General features: G+C 35.5%; 2 protein-coding genes across 3 annotated transcripts; both read right to left on the bottom strand.

The window, feature by feature from the left end:
• Positions 1–77: 77 nt before the first annotated feature.
• Positions 78–7,960, bottom strand: LOC135688751 (2-iminobutanoate/2-iminopropanoate deaminase). Its single transcript, XM_065205725.2, has 7 exons — positions 7,854–7,960; positions 6,796–6,856; positions 4,998–5,042; positions 4,379–4,433; positions 3,255–3,323; positions 1,271–1,326; positions 78–315 (listed from the first exon to the last, which is right to left on the bottom strand). Exons 1-7 carry the CDS (start codon positions 7,916–7,918, stop codon positions 244–246), a joined length of 423 nt encoding a protein of 140 aa, XP_065061797.1. The 5' UTR covers positions 7,919–7,960; the 3' UTR covers positions 78–243.
• Positions 7,961–8,256: 296 nt separating this feature from the next.
• LOC135688740 (neuronal acetylcholine receptor subunit alpha-7) lies at positions 8,257–15,228 on the bottom strand. Of its 2 annotated transcripts, none has more exons than XM_065205707.2 (6): positions 15,028–15,228; positions 14,519–14,680; positions 11,849–11,979; positions 10,953–10,997; positions 10,577–10,686; positions 8,257–10,281 (listed from the first exon to the last, which is right to left on the bottom strand). In XM_065205707.2, exons 2-6 carry the CDS (start codon positions 14,586–14,588, stop codon positions 9,168–9,170), a joined length of 1,470 nt encoding a protein of 489 aa, XP_065061779.2. In that variant the 5' UTR covers positions 14,589–14,680; positions 15,028–15,228; the 3' UTR covers positions 8,257–9,167. The 2 variants fall into 2 exon arrangements, with proteins under 2 accessions (XP_065061779.2, XP_065061778.2); XM_065205706.2 differs by having other exon boundaries at positions 14,939–15,228.
• Positions 15,229–16,907: the final 1,679 nt, after the last annotated feature.

Genomic DNA, 16,907 nt, shown 5'->3' on the forward strand with positions numbered 1-16,907 from the left:
TAAGGTCATGATATTTGACAATGCTGGAGAATGGCCTTATTTGTCGATTGTGGTAGACAATAGAGCAAGCAAGAACGTTTCTACTTTTCTGGCATTTTCAATGCAACATCACTCACGATTTTACTACCAAATCAATTTAATTAACGGTTTACACACTTAATTTTGACGATTCCCGAATAAAATTCATAAAAACCTAAGAAAATTGATGGAAAATGTTGGCAATTCTGATGAGCGACGTCTCAGCTACAGATTTGGCTGCGCAGCATCGACAACATCTCCGACAACTGCAATTGCTTCAATCTCAACTCTTGCAAGCTTAAAACGAGAAAATGAAATAATAAATGAATACACAACATTGATTTGGCTTTGCACAGAGAACATTTGATTGGCATACAGGTGAATCGGGTTAAGTCATACCCATGATAACATAGATATTCACTTTGCGTGACTGACGCTCAATTTTTGCTTGCATGTGATTGTCGAACTTTCAGACGATTTTTGATTTAATGTGATTATCAAATATTCATATATTTTGTGATTTACTGTGATTGTCGAAATTTCATATGATTTGTCATTTTATGTTATTGTCGAACTTTCAAATGATTTGTGATTTCGTGTGATTGTCGAACTTCATATGATTTGCGATTTCATGTGATTTCATCGGATTTTCGTTATTTCATTTTCCTTATTCAAGTCAAAAGCCGTATCCCAGACCTTTGCAACGACAGACCATTTCTTTCTAGTTACTTTCGATCCACACCTGTGTATAAATTTTCTGTTTACGTTCGTTCATTATCCGACACTTGTACTATGAAGAGTGTCGGACGAAAAGTACTTTAGTATGCTATACTTCCATCATTTCATGCTATCTTCAAATACAGAAAAACATTCAGAATGTCTCTTTAACAACAACAAGAAAAAACTTTCATAAAACTTATATGTTTGCCTCATGGAATCAAGTAGAAAAATTCTCTATAGGTATGCGGCAGTGATTGGTTAAATCTACCAGCACATGTTCACATTTCTGATAGGCCTATTTCGATCCACAAGAGGGTATATATATTTCCCGTAAAACTCTTCGATCATAATTCTGATGTTATACACTCGGAGGAATTTTATACTTTATCCAAAGCCATTTCTAATATTCAAAAAAAATAAATAGGGGTTTGCATGTATTTAGCGATTTGGGGATGAGCGCCCCCCTGGCCTTCAGACGTTAAATCTCTTCAAGAATATTGACTGAATGAAGAAAGGGTTAATTTTATCATACCTTTGGGAGATTAGCACATTGATAAGCAGCCCTCGCTGGGTAAGGTTCTTTGAAAACTGAAAACAGCAAATGTGTGTAAGCAAGATAAATAAGAGAAAAACTAAGACTTATTTTATCTTCGTGTAAGATGCATAGAAAATAACGAAGCATTATGATATATCATTGGTTTATGGAGTTTATTAAATAATTTGCATAATTAGCATAATTTGTAAGTAATATGTTTTTTGAATTGAAAAGTAACGAGACGGTAAATACGTTTTGAAATCATGCCAAGTTTTGTACGTTAATGGTTATATTTTGACTATGGTTATACGATTGAGAATTTCAGTGGTTTGTGTATAAAATATATATCATTTGTGGAGAAAATCTGTTTGTTTATTCGTTTGGAACTTGTATCTTAACACAAAGGGAAATTACAAAAAACCTTTTCAATAAGCATCTTGTTAAATGTTCGAAACATCGTCGTAAATGTGGCGAAATAATTTCGCTGTTTGGCAAAACCTTTAAATAATTGATAATTATCAATAGCACCATCAGCGATTTTAACCAGCAAAAAAAGTAGTAAGGATATTTTCTTACAATTTACGACACATAAGCGAAATTTCCGAAAGTTTCGAGAAATCTGGTGTTTACGGGGTCTAAACCCCATCTGACTCGCTTTCACGTAACCCCTGGCACTCAAAATTTTATTTTGAAATAATCACAGAGTTCAACACATTTAATTTTATACAGCCAAATTTTGTTTACATGTTTCTATACATTGGAAAGGCAAGATTCTGCATAAGCGAAGCAAAAGAGACATCGCATGAGTTGTTTGAAAATATCCTTCACTCTTTATTTCGGATTTTTCGCAGAATTTTTATTTTTACATTCACTACAATATCCCATATGTGCGGAGCTGAAGAATTTCTCGAAAATTTTTTGTTAAGTTCATCCTTAGCAGATGTTGCACAACAAGAATGGCTCAAAAAGGCTAAGCATTGTTGCACAACAAGAATGGCTCAAGACCAGAGAAAATCCTTGAAATAACCTTTTCACCTTATAGGAAGCACTATTGATCTTGCAAAAATAAAGCCATTACAGTTTCCAACAGTAATTCCACACATTTTCAGCTTTTTTATTAGATTTCATGACTCAACAGTATCGAAAAATGATTAAACCGTTTCGAAATCCTTCTTCTGAGGTGACAGGAAACGTCTTAAACAGGGTTTTTCCTTCCCTGGCCGAGAGGGGGGTGGTGTTGCCAATGTTACGGAAAATACAACAGTGCATAAAATCAATTTTATCAATAACAACGACCTTTTAACTTTTTTCGAATGTTTTTAGATCACGAGTGGTACCTTTCTGTATTGTGTCATTTCCAATCATTTTGAATTGTTCCTGCATGCTGTTTCAATACTTTTTTCAAAATTATCGGAAAGATGCGATAAATGCATTGAACAGAACCTCTTATCTACAGGTCGGATAATAGTAGTTCTGCCCATATCAGAAAGGAAGGCAATAGGGATGTTTTGCAATAGTCTACCACTGTTACAAACTGATGAAATGATCTCGCGGCAATATTTCCGCCCAACAATATCCTTCGTACCAGAGCCACATAAATTGGAGAGCGGAAAGAGAAGATAGGAGTGGAGACGCTTTTCTGCTTTGCATTCTGTTTACGCGCTCGAAATTCTGTAGCTCTGTGGAGAAAAAATTAATTTGTACTCTCTTCAAATTAGTGAAGTTTCTTTCACCTAAAGCCCCTCGACAGGACAGTGAGGTAAGCAGTAAATGCAGGTATATCGTTGTATTCAGAAATATTTCGGCAGCATGCCCTTCAATAAGAAATGCAATAAGAATTCGGCTTAATCTAACATCCTTACTCAATACGCGGCGTATCCGGGTTGCTTTGCGTATTGAAACACAACTACAGGTATTCAACAATGCGATAATAAAGCAATGCGATAAAAGTGCTTATTCGTAAGAAGGATCGAATACGTACATGTACCATAGATTTCATTAACTTTGGCAAAATCGTTTATGTCAGCAAGCAGGACGGTTGTCTTGACAACTAAAATATCAAGAAATTATGTGTTCATGAAGAAAGGTAGAGGTATGGTGATAATAGAATTGCCAACAATTAGACGCTATTTAGAAAGATTCAACATTTCAAAAAAATATTTATTCTGAGAAGGCATACTTTGCAAGCGACATATTTACAAAGCAATGGCAGACAGTCACAAAAACATGACTTAATGAATAAATGTACAAAAAACATGATTTAATATCAAGCATGTTAAAACATGAAATAACTTCTCACAACAATAACAAACAGGGGGGATCTAGAGATCATGGCTGCCACACAGGTTGAGGTTGGGGATAAATGCAAATACGTGTTCGAGAAGCTTCCCTGAGATTGAGGTTCCTGGAAATTGCTGATGATTTACTAGCCTTGTTACCTCTCAAAACAATGACCTCTATTGACTAATTGAAGCTTTCTGGAAAATCATTTCATACCTAGCACTAACGTGCTTTAGTTTTCAATTTTCTAACGTTGTTTAACGAGTAAGATATCTACAGCAGATAATCTCATAGGGATGCAAATACCTTACTTTTACTTAAGTATCAGCAATTTATTCAGAGAAGACAAATAAAAACAAATCTATAAAATATTTGAGACATGAAAGTATATTGCATATTCTGTTCTGTTTTTCTTTGGATGGATATTTTCATGCTTTTCTTCAATAACCATGTACTAAAAAATGCTCTTGCTTAAGACCTGGTTTGCAAAAAAAATTAATCAAACTTGCTTTTGTGGGATTGCTATCAAAAATTAGATTGTTTAGCAGAATCAATGGAAAAGTTTCGATTAATCTATTGCCTCTCTATAGCAAAATTTCATATAAAGGTCCTGATAGTTTTGTACTTTATCATAAAAAATTAGCTGATGTATATGCAAAATCCTCATTACATGATATTCTAGCTGCAGATCTGTTTTTCATTGAATTCAGTGACATCTTTGTCAAAAGAAGGATAGCAGCTCATGTCAAAGAGATGTCAAAAGAATAATAAATGTTAATCACCTTGAGATAAATACTATTAAAGCAGAGAAGTATCAGGACACACCTTTGTCAAAACTTGTCCCAGCAGCTTCTAGAATATGTCCCATATTTTGCAAGGCCTATAAAATGATGTGGTGTTATAGAAGATTGTTGAGATCAGGTGGACAGATAGGGTTTCCAACGAAGAAGTGCTACAAAGAATGAATGTAACCCCTATGCTTCTTACCATCATAGCAAAGAGAAAAGCTGCACTCTTTGGTCATGTGCCAAGAGGATCAAGTGGAGCAGTTTTTTGTTACATCGTGGAGGGGTACATTGAAGGAAAAAGATCTAGCGGTAGGCAAAGAAGGACTTGGATGGACGACATTAAAGAGTGGGTTAACATCCAGAATTATGGTATCCTGAAAAGTAGGTGTAGTGACAGGGTTTGTTGGAGGACCATGGTTAGCAACCTACGGATCACGTAGAGGCTACCTGGAATGAATGAATGAATAAAATGAAAGAAAATTTATAAAAAATGGTACAGTTTTAATGTTTTTTTAACAGATCCAATGGGAGATTATGGGACAGAATCTATCACTGCCTTTGTTTCCATAACCAAACTCAGGCAAAATGTAAAAAACAAATTCATAGACAAACTCATACATCTTTTTAAGTAGTGAGTGAGTGTGATGCAACTATACCTGCTTTGCTTGAGCTTGTACATCATCTGATACAAACTGCATTGTCTAAATGCAAAATATTGCATATTACTCAAATGCATAGAGTAGAAAAAATAGACTGTTTATAAAGACAAATGTCATTATACTTGGCAAGCATTGTATGCAAGGGCAAAAAAGTTCCACAAAAGTTGATCTTGTGGTTAAATGTGTTCCTTAAATATGTGAATGTAATTAAATTGAAACAGGGAATGTTCTCTCACAGTTTAACTACTGAAGGAGTTAATACCAATTTTGATTAATATCAGGCCTTTCTCATAGCCTGCACCTGCACAAAACCCAAGCAAAATAAAATTTTGAGGGCTTTGTTCCACCCACACAGTTTATGAAACCAATGCTATCATTTAATCTGCACAGTTTAGCTTCCCAATGTTTGTACTACATACTGCTAAATATCAGGGTGTTAGTAAATAAAGAGAAAAAAGTCTATGTGTTTATCACATGTTAACAAACTATTGTATTATCTGCTAATACTTGCAATAGAATAGGAAATGTGTTTGCACGAAAGGAATAACATAAAGCGCAATTAAGGCAGCAAATAATTGAAGTGAGAAATGTTACACCATGGTGTCAAATATGAAACAATTTATTTTCCCAAGTCACAACATATAAACTAGGCATTCCCAAAAAGCCACATTTGATCAGCAAAAACTAACAAAACTTCGCAACATTCCAAAAAGTTCTGTTCCTCTTTTGTCTCGTTTTAAGGAGTGGTAATAGAAAATTAAAAGGTAGAAATAAATAAAAAAATAATGTGAATAATGTTTAAAAGAATAGGTAAGGTAATGTATTTTTGCCTTTTGTAAATAGACAAACATAAAAAAATTAACAACGGTCCTGCAAGGGCTAAATAGCCCCACACAGCTAAACTGGCAAGGGCTTTTTACAGCTTGGGTTGTTTTTTCCTAGAGAGACCTGTAATATCCATCAAACTAATATTTCCCTATTATTATTCATAGTTATGCGGTCTTTGTTCTGACAAGAATCAACAAGAAATTCCATTCATCCAAAGCCATACTGAATACTGTGTGCATACAAAGCTGGATTTTGGCCTTCTTGTGTGAACAAGAAAAAAATGAGAGAAAATATTTCTCCAAAGAAAACATTCATGTAGCATCTAGGCATAAGAATTCCACAAAAAACAAAGTGTCTGTTATAAATATTTTGATAAGAGATCATCATGTTAAACAAAAATGAAAAAGTCTCATCATGTGAAGAAGATTTTCCTGCACAAAGGTCAAATTAGTCAATACTATGATAAATATCCATACTGTGATAAATATTAACGAATAATTGCCATAGAAATAGGCTTTACTAAACAATAAGAACAGAGGCTACAACAGCCAATGCAGGCAGCCCTACTAGCTTACAAGTTAACAAGCTGTAGTTCAACCCAACAAATAGTTGAGTAATAGCTCAAAGCACATAATAAGCACATGCCTGACCATTTGAGTAGAGCAATAGCTCTTACTCCCTTCAAAGGCTCGAGGGGAGCTACAGATTGCTCTCCAAAATTGCTGCTCTCCTTGAGATTAATTTTTCTATGTTTCTGTTTTAATAAATCTTCAAATAGCTCACTTGGAAATTACTGGGTGTGCTGTTCACTGCTCCCTTGTTAAAAATCTTGTGGTCAGGCCCACTTAATGCAAGCATAAACGATGCCATGATTAATAGAGGTATTATTGAGAACAAGTATGCTAATGCAGGTGATACTACATGAAGAAAAATGAGAGATAAAAGAGATATGAAAAAAGATTAGTACCTCACTAACAAGTCCTAGCTGCCCTGACACATAGAGTGTACTGTTCACAAGAACAGCTTGACTGTAACAGAAAAGACATGAAACAAAACAAATGAAAGAAGGAATAATCAAATCTGCTCTGAAAAATATTTTGGATAACAAAATCTTAGGGTGCAATGAGAACTGCATAAAGCCAATTAACATGAAATTTGTTTAACATTTCACAACTAAAACCAATACTGTCATCAGCTTTCTGTTTCAGAGTATTAATATTTATCATTGATTTTAATTCAGCTTCAATTGGCATATAGATAATCATTAGATTGAAAAATGACTTTGGCATTACTTTTTTGTCGATCATTACATCGATTATTCAACTTATCGCCTCATTTTGAAAAATTCTTCAAATTCTTTAGTACAAAATTTTTGACCTCAGATTCGGTTTGAGAGCAACGATTTTAGTCTACTTGGAAATTCTCATCATGGTGTTGCTCAAGACATTAATTTTATGATGACATAAAGATAAAAATCATTTAAGGGATTTGACCATGATTGGCGACTGGGGGGGGGGGGGCTGAAGTTTCACCAATAATGACTTTTGCAGTCAAATCCATTGCAAGTTTTCAAACTTCATTTCTCCGTAAAATCTAAAATTCATTCACAAACAATATGAAAAATTGCATCCGGTATAAAATTATGGTGATAAAACAAAATCTGTGCTTAAAAAAGTTATATAACTAGATTTGGAAAAATGTTCAAAACGAGGCTGTAAGTCGAATTTCTGAAATTCTGATAGAACAAGAAATATAATTTCACTAATATATTTGTTTACATGGGAAATTCTGTATGATTTCAACTTTAATACACCAATTAAATAAACATTGCTACATCTATTTATAAAAAAGCTTCCTCGGTTGTGGATGGGATGGGACCGTCGAATTTTAAGGTAGCCTAACCGGCGATTAACGAATGTCTGATGCGTTGCTAAAGCAAGCCTCAATAAACCAATAAAGACATTTATTTAATGCCACAAACAATATTCTATCAAAATTTGCCACAACACCTGTAACCATCCTTACCTATACGGCCCAATGGCAGCTGGTGCCTTGGCTGTGTTGATAACTCTCCTTACGATAGCTGCCATCTTGGAAGAAAAATTTCAAGTTATGTCCCAAACGAGGTTGTTAAAAATGGGCGTGTTGGTGGGACTTTTGTTTCTCCAAGAAATTTTGATCACTTGTTTGATGCCTTGCTTACTGGATGTCAAAGAATCTTTAACCTCAATCTACTGAGAAATCGGGACTCGAAATTAATTAAGAAGATGAAGTTGTCTTGAACAAGTCACATTTTGCTTCGAGACAAATTAGCTTTGCGAAATCAGAACATCTATCACCGTGTAAGGCTAGGCCAAAAAAGGCTGGACTCACCTATCGGTTAACAAATTTTCGTTGTACGTCTTCTTTATCCAATTTAATTGCCTCTAATAAACGAAAAATCTTCACTATTCTTCATATATTGAATGGTTGTAGATACACTGGGGGAGATTTGGAGGTTCTTTAAAAATTTGAATTCAGTCTTTATGAATTGATAAACCTTTGCGACATCCAGCTAAGTCCTTGTTTAAAAAGTAGTATTTGAGTAGTGGGTCGCCACAGAAAGGGTAGCCATCAACCGCGAGAACAGGAACTAGACACCCTGCCATTGTCACAGAGGCTTTGCCCTGCCCTTGAAAGGATTCCAATATGAGAGTACGAGACTACCTTTTAACTTGATAGACTGACAGGCAAAATTTAAAAAAACATTTTTATCGTACAAAACCAATTTCTTTTAATAAGGTCATAGACGAAGCAAATATTATAAACGCTAAATGAATGTTATTCAACGCACTACTTCAAGATGATAAAGACAAATAAAAATCCAGTATTCATAATTCATAACGAGGATATCGAAGAGTTCGAGTAAACTTTCGAATGAATACAATCACAAGAACGTAACTTTCAATATAAAGACGTTTACTCCTTCGCAGTGCACTTACTGTTTATTTATGGATAATTCTATTGTGTCAACGAATGCCTTGAGACAATCATCAAACGCTAAAGCACGAAGAAGAAACAAATGCTCCTGGGCAGTTACCAATGAGGAAATGAAAACACCTTGTACACCACAATAAAAGCAAAAGAAGCTAAGACAAAAATGTTTTAATGTAAAGTGTCATCTGAGCCCTTTTATTTTTTAATACTGGTTCATATTGACAGTTTCTCAGAAGAAAATCAGCCTCAAACACTGGGTATATAAACAATTTTGTTCTCATTAAAAAAAATAAACACATCTACATATTCGAACACTGAACCCTCATAAGAAAATACGTTTAATCAAAGTAGGCCATCCTATGATTATGCAACGTAGAATCGCGGTGAAGAAGCAAATATTCCAGCACATCCGCCAATAAGTGCAAGCAGAAACACAATGGTGGACAACCTATCGACAACCTGCACAGCCCTGCGCCATTCTGCTTTAGCATCCTCTGCCCTCTCTTGGTTTGTTATGGTTGAAACAATCTTCTTTACACCTTCGGCGATTTCCCTTTCAGCAACGCTCATCTGGACTTGGGCTCGGCGAACTAACTTGAGGTCGCTTTCTTCCTCCCGTGAAGCTTTGATCTTGTGAACAGCTTTATCACCATAAGGGTTGTTTTTGTGAAGAGCAATATCACCATAAGAAATTCTTTTCATAATAGGGTTTTCCACCCCCTTTGGTTCATGGAGGTCCACCGAATTCCGCTTCTTGCTGCTGCCATCAACGCAGACTAACCTTGCCAATAAATCGTTTATGAAATAACGAACAAATCGTGGCACTTCGCTGACGTCCGAGTTGCTGTAATGCAGAAATTTGATGACGATGCAACTCTCGATTAGCGCCAAAGCGGAGAGGACAAGAACAACGCTGAAGAAGTTGCTTGCAAGTGGCACAGCATCACTTGTTGGCGGTATGCTTTCAGAAATAAGCAGGAGAAACACCATCATGGCCAGTAGATTTGTAATACCTAAACCAATTCTTTCGCCACTTTCCGGCGGGAGAAGGAAGGTGATGGCCGCCAGTACGGCAATCAATATTCCAGGCCAAATCAAATTCAGCAAATAAAAGCTTGTTCGTCTGATGATTATGATGTCATAATCAATGACAGGGTATGGCACATTTGGACAACAATCATAAAAGAAGACTTTGCGCCTACCAGGCATGGCTTCAAGATTCCATTCGCCACTTGGAACCAGATTTTTAGTGTCTCCTGTGTCTCTTACGATTGAGAAGTTAACCATCAGTCCGTTGTATGTCCACAGACCGAATCGCATTGGACAAACCTGTCTGTCAAATGGAAAGTATTTGATATCGACGCTACATTCTGTTTGAAGGATAAGCGGACAAAACCAAGAGCAGGAGCCATCAGAACTGACAATTATGTTTGTTGTCATCGACGTATCAAGAATGCCACCTCCATCGTTGTCAACGCTAAAAAATGTGGAGTTCTTACACTATTGCAAAATTTTTACACTGATTCAATAGAATTTTGCATAGAATGTTTCTCATCATGAGCTTCAGTCTTAAATTTTATCAACAACCTATTTAAAATGTGCTTTGCTTATTTTCGCAGCTTTTTATAGACATGCCTAACAAGAACATAAAAAACACAAACAAAAAGTATCTAAGAAATTGCAAATAGCTTAGGCTTGTAAATTAATAAGCTTTTTCTTGAATCATAAAGCACAACCCATTTAGTTAATTGCAAATAACAACCGGTGTTTACCTGTTATAAAGCACAACGTCAGGTTTCCATATTTCTTCTGCGAGAAAATTAATTGATTTAATGTTGCTGTAGTTTTTTGGATCCCAAACCAAATTCTCGTCTTTCCAGTACTAGAGAAAATAATAGTTGATTTGTTGAACTGGAAAAAAGCACTGTGACAGTAAAAAGTTACTTACTCCTCCCAATGGTCACTTCTAGAATCAGTTGGGAGCTACCCTTCCCTCTCATGCTCCGCGGTTCCTATGTTTCTGTCTCTAAACAACTTTATGTGCTGGTATTATACAGGATTTTTTTTAATTTTACGTTACTAATCATCGATGCACCCAAGCGCTTATATTTTTAACAAACATCTCAAAATAATTATTGCTATACTCACAATTCGAATCCACGAACTAGTAGAGAGAACTTGTTTTTTCTCCTCCTGATGTTAAAAAGAAAGACCATAGAACATGAGGAATATTCAATTTTCAGCTTTAAAAAGATCATTTAAAATCAAATGAAACATTAAAGCGAAAAACTATGTGATGAAGTCTTAAACATTTCTCAGGCAATCTTGAGTACAACTCAATATATCGTTTTAGATGTAGCGTATATATATAGTTCGAATTAAAACGTGTACAGACCTGCTTTAACGGCATCGAATACTTTATGATAAACCGATAGAGCAGTGATTTTCATTTGTTCTAAGCTTAAGTTCAGTTAGCTTCTAACTATTGAAAAAAACTTAAGTGTTACTGCTATAGAGCTTCTAGAAATGTTTAGTGCACCTCTTCAATACTTCAAATCTATTAAGACTAAAAGTTATCCCCCTGAAAACGGAATTTTATTTCTAAAAAAGATTGTTGTCACTGTCAATTGATAGCCAGATCAAATATTAGAACTAACCTTACTTAACGATATTCTTTGAGTTTCCTTATAAATGGCTTTGAAAAAAGCAAATATTTTATAGCATAAGGTTGTATGTTTATATGATATGTTTATAGTTTATGTTATAAAATGTTTGCTTTTTTCAAAGCCATTTTCAAAATCTGTACCGCAAAAAAATTGTTCACAATTTCCTTATAATTCTAAACCTCGGAGCAGGTTTCATTGCTTTAAAAACGTTTTTTATCAGAAAAAGTCTAATTCTTAGTCAAAAGCTGGGCCTTCTTAATTTTTCTACATAAATCTACGGATTAATAATTCTAAGTACTTTAGTGTAGCAGCTTCAAAATGTTATTTTATTTCGAGACAATATTTGTAGATTAAGAAAATTTCTGTCAGCAAACCTACCAAATCAAGGACTGCTCTCAAGGCAATATCAAATTTAACATCAACTGGGTTGCTGTGGTTCTTGACTGGCCTAATTGTTTTTAAATAGTTTGTAATCAGCTTCTTCTTCAAGTCATGCTCGGATCCAGTCCCTTCAACAAAGAACGCCGAACGTTTAGAGATGAAACCAGAAATTTTCTGGCAAGGGGTTGACTAATCCAGAGGGGAGGGGCAAAATATCAACTAACAAGGGGTTGAAGTATCAGCGAAGAGTAGGCTAAATTATCTTCCCTTCTCTAGGGTTTATAAACCACTAAACAAAAAGAATCAGCAGCTAGACTTGAAATTCAGAGGCCAGATATGAGTTAAAGGTGCAAAATAGAAATTCTTTATGGCTTAGAAAACAGACAGGGGCATTTGATGATTGATTCAAACAATTTCAGATTTTTATATAAAGCAATCGATCATTTTGCGAAAATACCCAGACTTTGAAGATTTTCTTTATGGCAACCATGGCTGTTCAAAAGCCGATTCGATGCTAAAAGACATGAAGAAAAGTATATCTATAGAAGATTTAATTCTTATATGCTTCTTTTGAATTGACCCATCAAGAAGCATTTCTGAACGCGTGGCATTCAAGATATCTCTTCTTGTGCTTAGCAGCGTCCCCTACAGGAGGCTAATAGCACTGCAGAAAAGTATGCAGAATTTGATCTGCTTAAAATCTTTTGAAATTTAGAAGAGAAAAACGTGTTTGTGCCATCATAGAGCAAATATGAGGATTAACATATTGCAGCTGGCTGCAGCAGGACTTCATTTTTAGTTAGGAATACTTCTTAGCAATCGCCTATTTTGAGAACTCTTTAGTGGAATTTGCTCTCAGCATTTCATTCATCTACCAAATTTCAATTTAGGTAAATTCGTTTTCCTTTGCAAAGATTATTGGAAAAAGACGACAATGGTATGAACAGTCTCAAATTTGTCTTAGCTCAGTTCAGACTACCCGAAAAATGTATTCTTGACACATAGACTTAAATTTGATTTGGTACAAAAAGACTGAAAATGGTGCCATAGAACAGATTTAAGTTGGATCCAAAGATTGATTTGTTTATTTCAAAGCCTGATAATGCTGCAAATAATTATATTCGTTTTTCTTTATGACAAACGAAGAACTCCAACGCGATAAAACATTTCTTTAAATAAACACTGTGCGATTACAAGACCGCGATTACAACACCAAACAATAAAAATAGCAGAAGTTTAGTTTCATGCTACTTTGTTGTAAGCATAGTTTATTGTGTAAATATATTGTAATAACTCTAAGCAAAAACTATAAATGACTTCAGATTATACGCCTTTTCACGTTTCGAAAGCCCAACAAGAAGTGCAGCATACCATTCTTTTGGTAAATTTTAAAATATTATTATTGGTAGAAAGTTGGTCAGTAGCCAGAGAAATAGCGCCGTGGGAGAAGGCAGGAAGACAAGTTCCCTTGTAACATGAAAATATTTTCTTGTGTTCACTTCCTCTGTGCAGAAAGAAAGTGAACTCCCAATGCCATATTTCAAACGACATGGTACATTTTATTACTGAACTGTCATGCAAGCGTGGAATTGGTTTGCGTTTCATTTAAATAATGATGGCATCGGAAAAGATAAATACGACCCCTTTCTCAACTCAAGATGCACACTGAAGTAGATTCAGGGAAGGATTGATCACACTTTCATGTAAACAAATATCTCGTCCACTTCTTTAGATAGGAATCGTTACGTGTGAGAGTAACAAATAATCTGTCAACTAAGCCCCCTTCTCTTCCCCTTCATAACATGGCTGGAGCATGCGCAAAGGACTCAGTCACTATTGCGCATGTCCCTAACATCTTGTGTATGCACTTTCGAATAAGAACCAAAAACAGTCTTATGCTCGAAGAATAAGCATGGGCCTCGACACAGGTTGGAAAGTGGGGGGGGGGGGGGGGCCGGCCATAGGATTCTTTAACACCCATACCAAAATATTTTGGAATTCTATTGTTTTTAAAAAAAGTGAAGGGCCATGGCCTCCTTGCCCCCCCCCCCCTTCGTCGAAGGCGGAGGTATACAGCAGCCTCATACAACAGATCGTTGAATGACAGCTGTTGCTTTAACATGCATTTATTTTAGAAAGGAAGTGCAACAAAAACAATGAGCCAGCAATTTATCAATCATTTTTGAGAAATGATGCCTGTTGGTCTTATTTCTATTCTATTTCTGCAGAGGCATGTTGCTCTTAGCAACCAATTTTTAATCAGTGCCATTTCATAAATATACTTATTCTGATCTTTGGAGATTTTCTTTGTTTGTTTTCTGTTGTCTTGTTAAAATAAACTCAGTGTTTGAAAACATGACTCATCTTTATGACAAACTACAATGAAAATAATGTTTGATCTTTCACGGCTTACTGCATATTAGCACAATTGTATTGAGATTTAAGATTAAAAGTATTTGAAAACACTGTGACATAACTTCGATACCATAATATCGAAAACTCTATAGATAAAGAAATGTGTCCAAAAGATCATTCTAACCTAGGAAATTTAAACATATGAAGATTTCATATATTTATCATTTTGAGATCTAAACGATTAAATAACGGCTTCAAATATCGAATGGACACTGCAATGCTTTGTATTACTTGTCAATCTGAAAATCTTACCTTCAACAAAAAGACTGGCTGTAATGATGACGAGAAAACAAAGCAGTACCAATCGATATCTGCTAACCATGTTCCGTTGCACCTCCTCTACAGCCACCTCCTCTTAAAATGCTTGAGTCCCAGCTCCTTGCCTTACAATGCACATCCGTTAATCTTTAGTTGCTGCAAAAATCCTGATTTATAAACCAAGTCAACTGGTGCGTAAACTATGAATACGTTGAATATTCTTAGAGAAAGAACAATAAGCCTGAAAGCACCGGGTTACAATATTATTCCCGTTGTCTATATAATACAAAGTTCTTTGCAGGGTGCGTACATATAATAGAAAAGATGAGTCAACGTATTTGTATGCTCTAGTCGCAAACAAAAAGTGAGATGCAACGTTGAATAAATGCAAGGTCATTGTGTCTCAATCGTTACCTGTTGTAAAAACGTCAATGCTTTCTTTTTTGCCTCCAAAACCAATTTATAGTCACCGTGAAGAGTTATTAGAATAATGAATTACTTACGACTTTCGCTGTTTGAGAGCGTTATCACAGAATAGAAAATACGCACAAATGGAAATCTCGATCGGCAACTTTGAAGTGCGCGTGCACAAACCTCGAGCGGTCAGAGGAGGAAGAAACAATACGCCAATTCAACTAACGGCCTCGTTTTGAGAATTTCTCCAAACACTTTCTTCAGCTCAAAATTGGTCTGATCACCATACCGTAATGCCTCGAATAAGCGCTCCCTTTAAATATGCGCCCCTCGATTAAGCGCCCACCCTAGAGGTGAAATTATTGAATAAGCGCTCCCTCGAATAAGCGCCCACCCCTCTAATAAGCGCCCATCCTTAAACCTTCAGAAACGGGCGCTTATTCGAATTTTCGACGAAAAAACATAATTGAAAGGCAATTCAGCAAGAAAGATTGAACGACCAACACAGTTTGTTTAAGTTTTCATTCTAATTCTATTCCTTTTCATCATAATAACATGTTTCAATTAAAAACACATTCATCTTTTTTAGTTACTTCCAAATCTATTTTTTGAATAAGCACCCCCTCGATTAAGCGCCTCCCTCGAATAAGCACCCATCCTGGAGCCTAAAAAAATAATTAAGCGTCCGGACGCTTATTCGAGGCATTATGTTAAGTTTAAGCCGGATACAATTTTTAAATTTGCTTGTGCCTGTATTTTAGATTTTACGGAGAACTGAGATTTGAAAACTTGCAAGGGATTTGACTACAAAATCTTTCCGGGTGAAAATTTGCCCTCTTAGTCGCCAGTTACGGTCAAATCCGTTACAAATTTTTTATCTTTATATCGTCATAAAATCAATATCGCGAGTAATAACATAATGAAAACTTCTAAGTAGACTAAGATTCTTGCTCTTAATCCGAATCTGAGATCAAAAATTTTAAACAAAAAATTTGAAGAATTTTTCAAAACGAGGCTGTGAGTTGAATTGGTGTATAGGTTTGCTGCATAAACTCGTTTCGGTGCAGACTTGCAGCGGTTTGATGAGAGATGGCGACCGTCTATCACAAGTTGCTTCAAGCAAGAAATGTAGCATCAAATCAATGAATCGTGGTTCATATTTTCAAATCAAAACGTTTATTGCCTACTTTGAAAATACCAACGAAGGTTTGTATTCTGATCAATTAAAAGCCCTGGACAGTTTTGCCCTGTTTCGGGGCTCATCAGTGCAGCACCACGAGATTAGAATAGGTTAGAAGATCAGTGAATATCAACTGACTGGAAAAATAATTACAGCACAAATATAACAATTTGCACTTTTTAAAACAACCGTATCAATGAAAATTGCCTTTATTATTGTTCTGTAGTTTGTGATCATTTATGACCCCGACTCCCTGTAAAAATCGATTCGGATAGGACCTAAACATTGGTTTTATAGGTAGGTACCTCTTTGTATTGCTAGGGCAACGGCGCATGTTTTGCGTTCGTTTATAATCCATTCATCGTTAGGCTTTTTAAGTTAAACTTTTTAAGTTAGGCATTCATTCATCGTTAGGATTTTTAAGTTAGATGTGTCGGTTAGATTTCGTGTCTTACGGTAATAATAATTTTAATAATGGCCCTGGGCGTTTATCAGAGATCTGGCTAAACAGGGACGTATATTTGACATTGGCGTTTATTAGAAGGAGGGTTTTAATAGATTAAACACGGTACTTCATTAATAGGGGCTGCTCCATCTCAGCCCCCTAGATATCATCCCTGGGGCAATTTGTGCCTCTGACACATTCTCATAGCTTGGGTTCAAATGTCTTGATATCCCTTTTGCAAGGATAGCGATGATCAAAACCAAATTTAGAAGAAAAGTCGATAAAATAAACAGTTTTATCACAAAACACCATTATCACATGCCATTTTTGTTATAGTACTTAAA

This window comes from Rhopilema esculentum, chromosome 9 (genome assembly GCF_057945365.1).
Source record: "Rhopilema esculentum isolate cy_ngs chromosome 9, ASM5794536v1, whole genome shotgun sequence".
Taxonomy (NCBI): domain Eukaryota; kingdom Metazoa; phylum Cnidaria; class Scyphozoa; order Rhizostomeae; family Rhizostomatidae; genus Rhopilema; species Rhopilema esculentum.

Bases quoted from the DNA above. Each gene is read 5' to 3' on its own strand.
- LOC135688740 (XM_065205707.2), bottom strand. From the start codon at position 14,588: ATGGTTAGCAGATATCGATTGGTACTGCTTTGTTTTCTCGTCATCATT. The intron at 10,998-11,848 runs GTAGGTTTGCTG...TTTTAACATCAG, and splicing joins TGAGAGCAGTCCTTGATTTG to GAGGAGAAAAAACAAGTTCT. The intron at 10,282-10,576 runs GTAAACACCGGT...CACATTTTTTAG, and splicing joins GACGTTGTGCTTTATAACAG to CGTTGACAACGATGGAGGTG.
- LOC135688751 (XM_065205725.2), bottom strand. From the start codon at position 7,918: ATGGCAGCTATCGTAAGGAGAGTTATCAACACAGCCAAGGCACCAGCT. The intron at 6,857-7,853 runs GTAAGGATGGTT...TTTCTGTTACAG, and splicing joins GCTGCCATTGGGCCGTATAG to TCAAGCTGTTCTTGTGAACA. The intron at 5,043-6,795 runs GTACTAATCTTT...TTTTGCATTTAG, and splicing joins AGCTAGGACTTGTTAGTGAG to ACAATGCAGTTTGTATCAGA.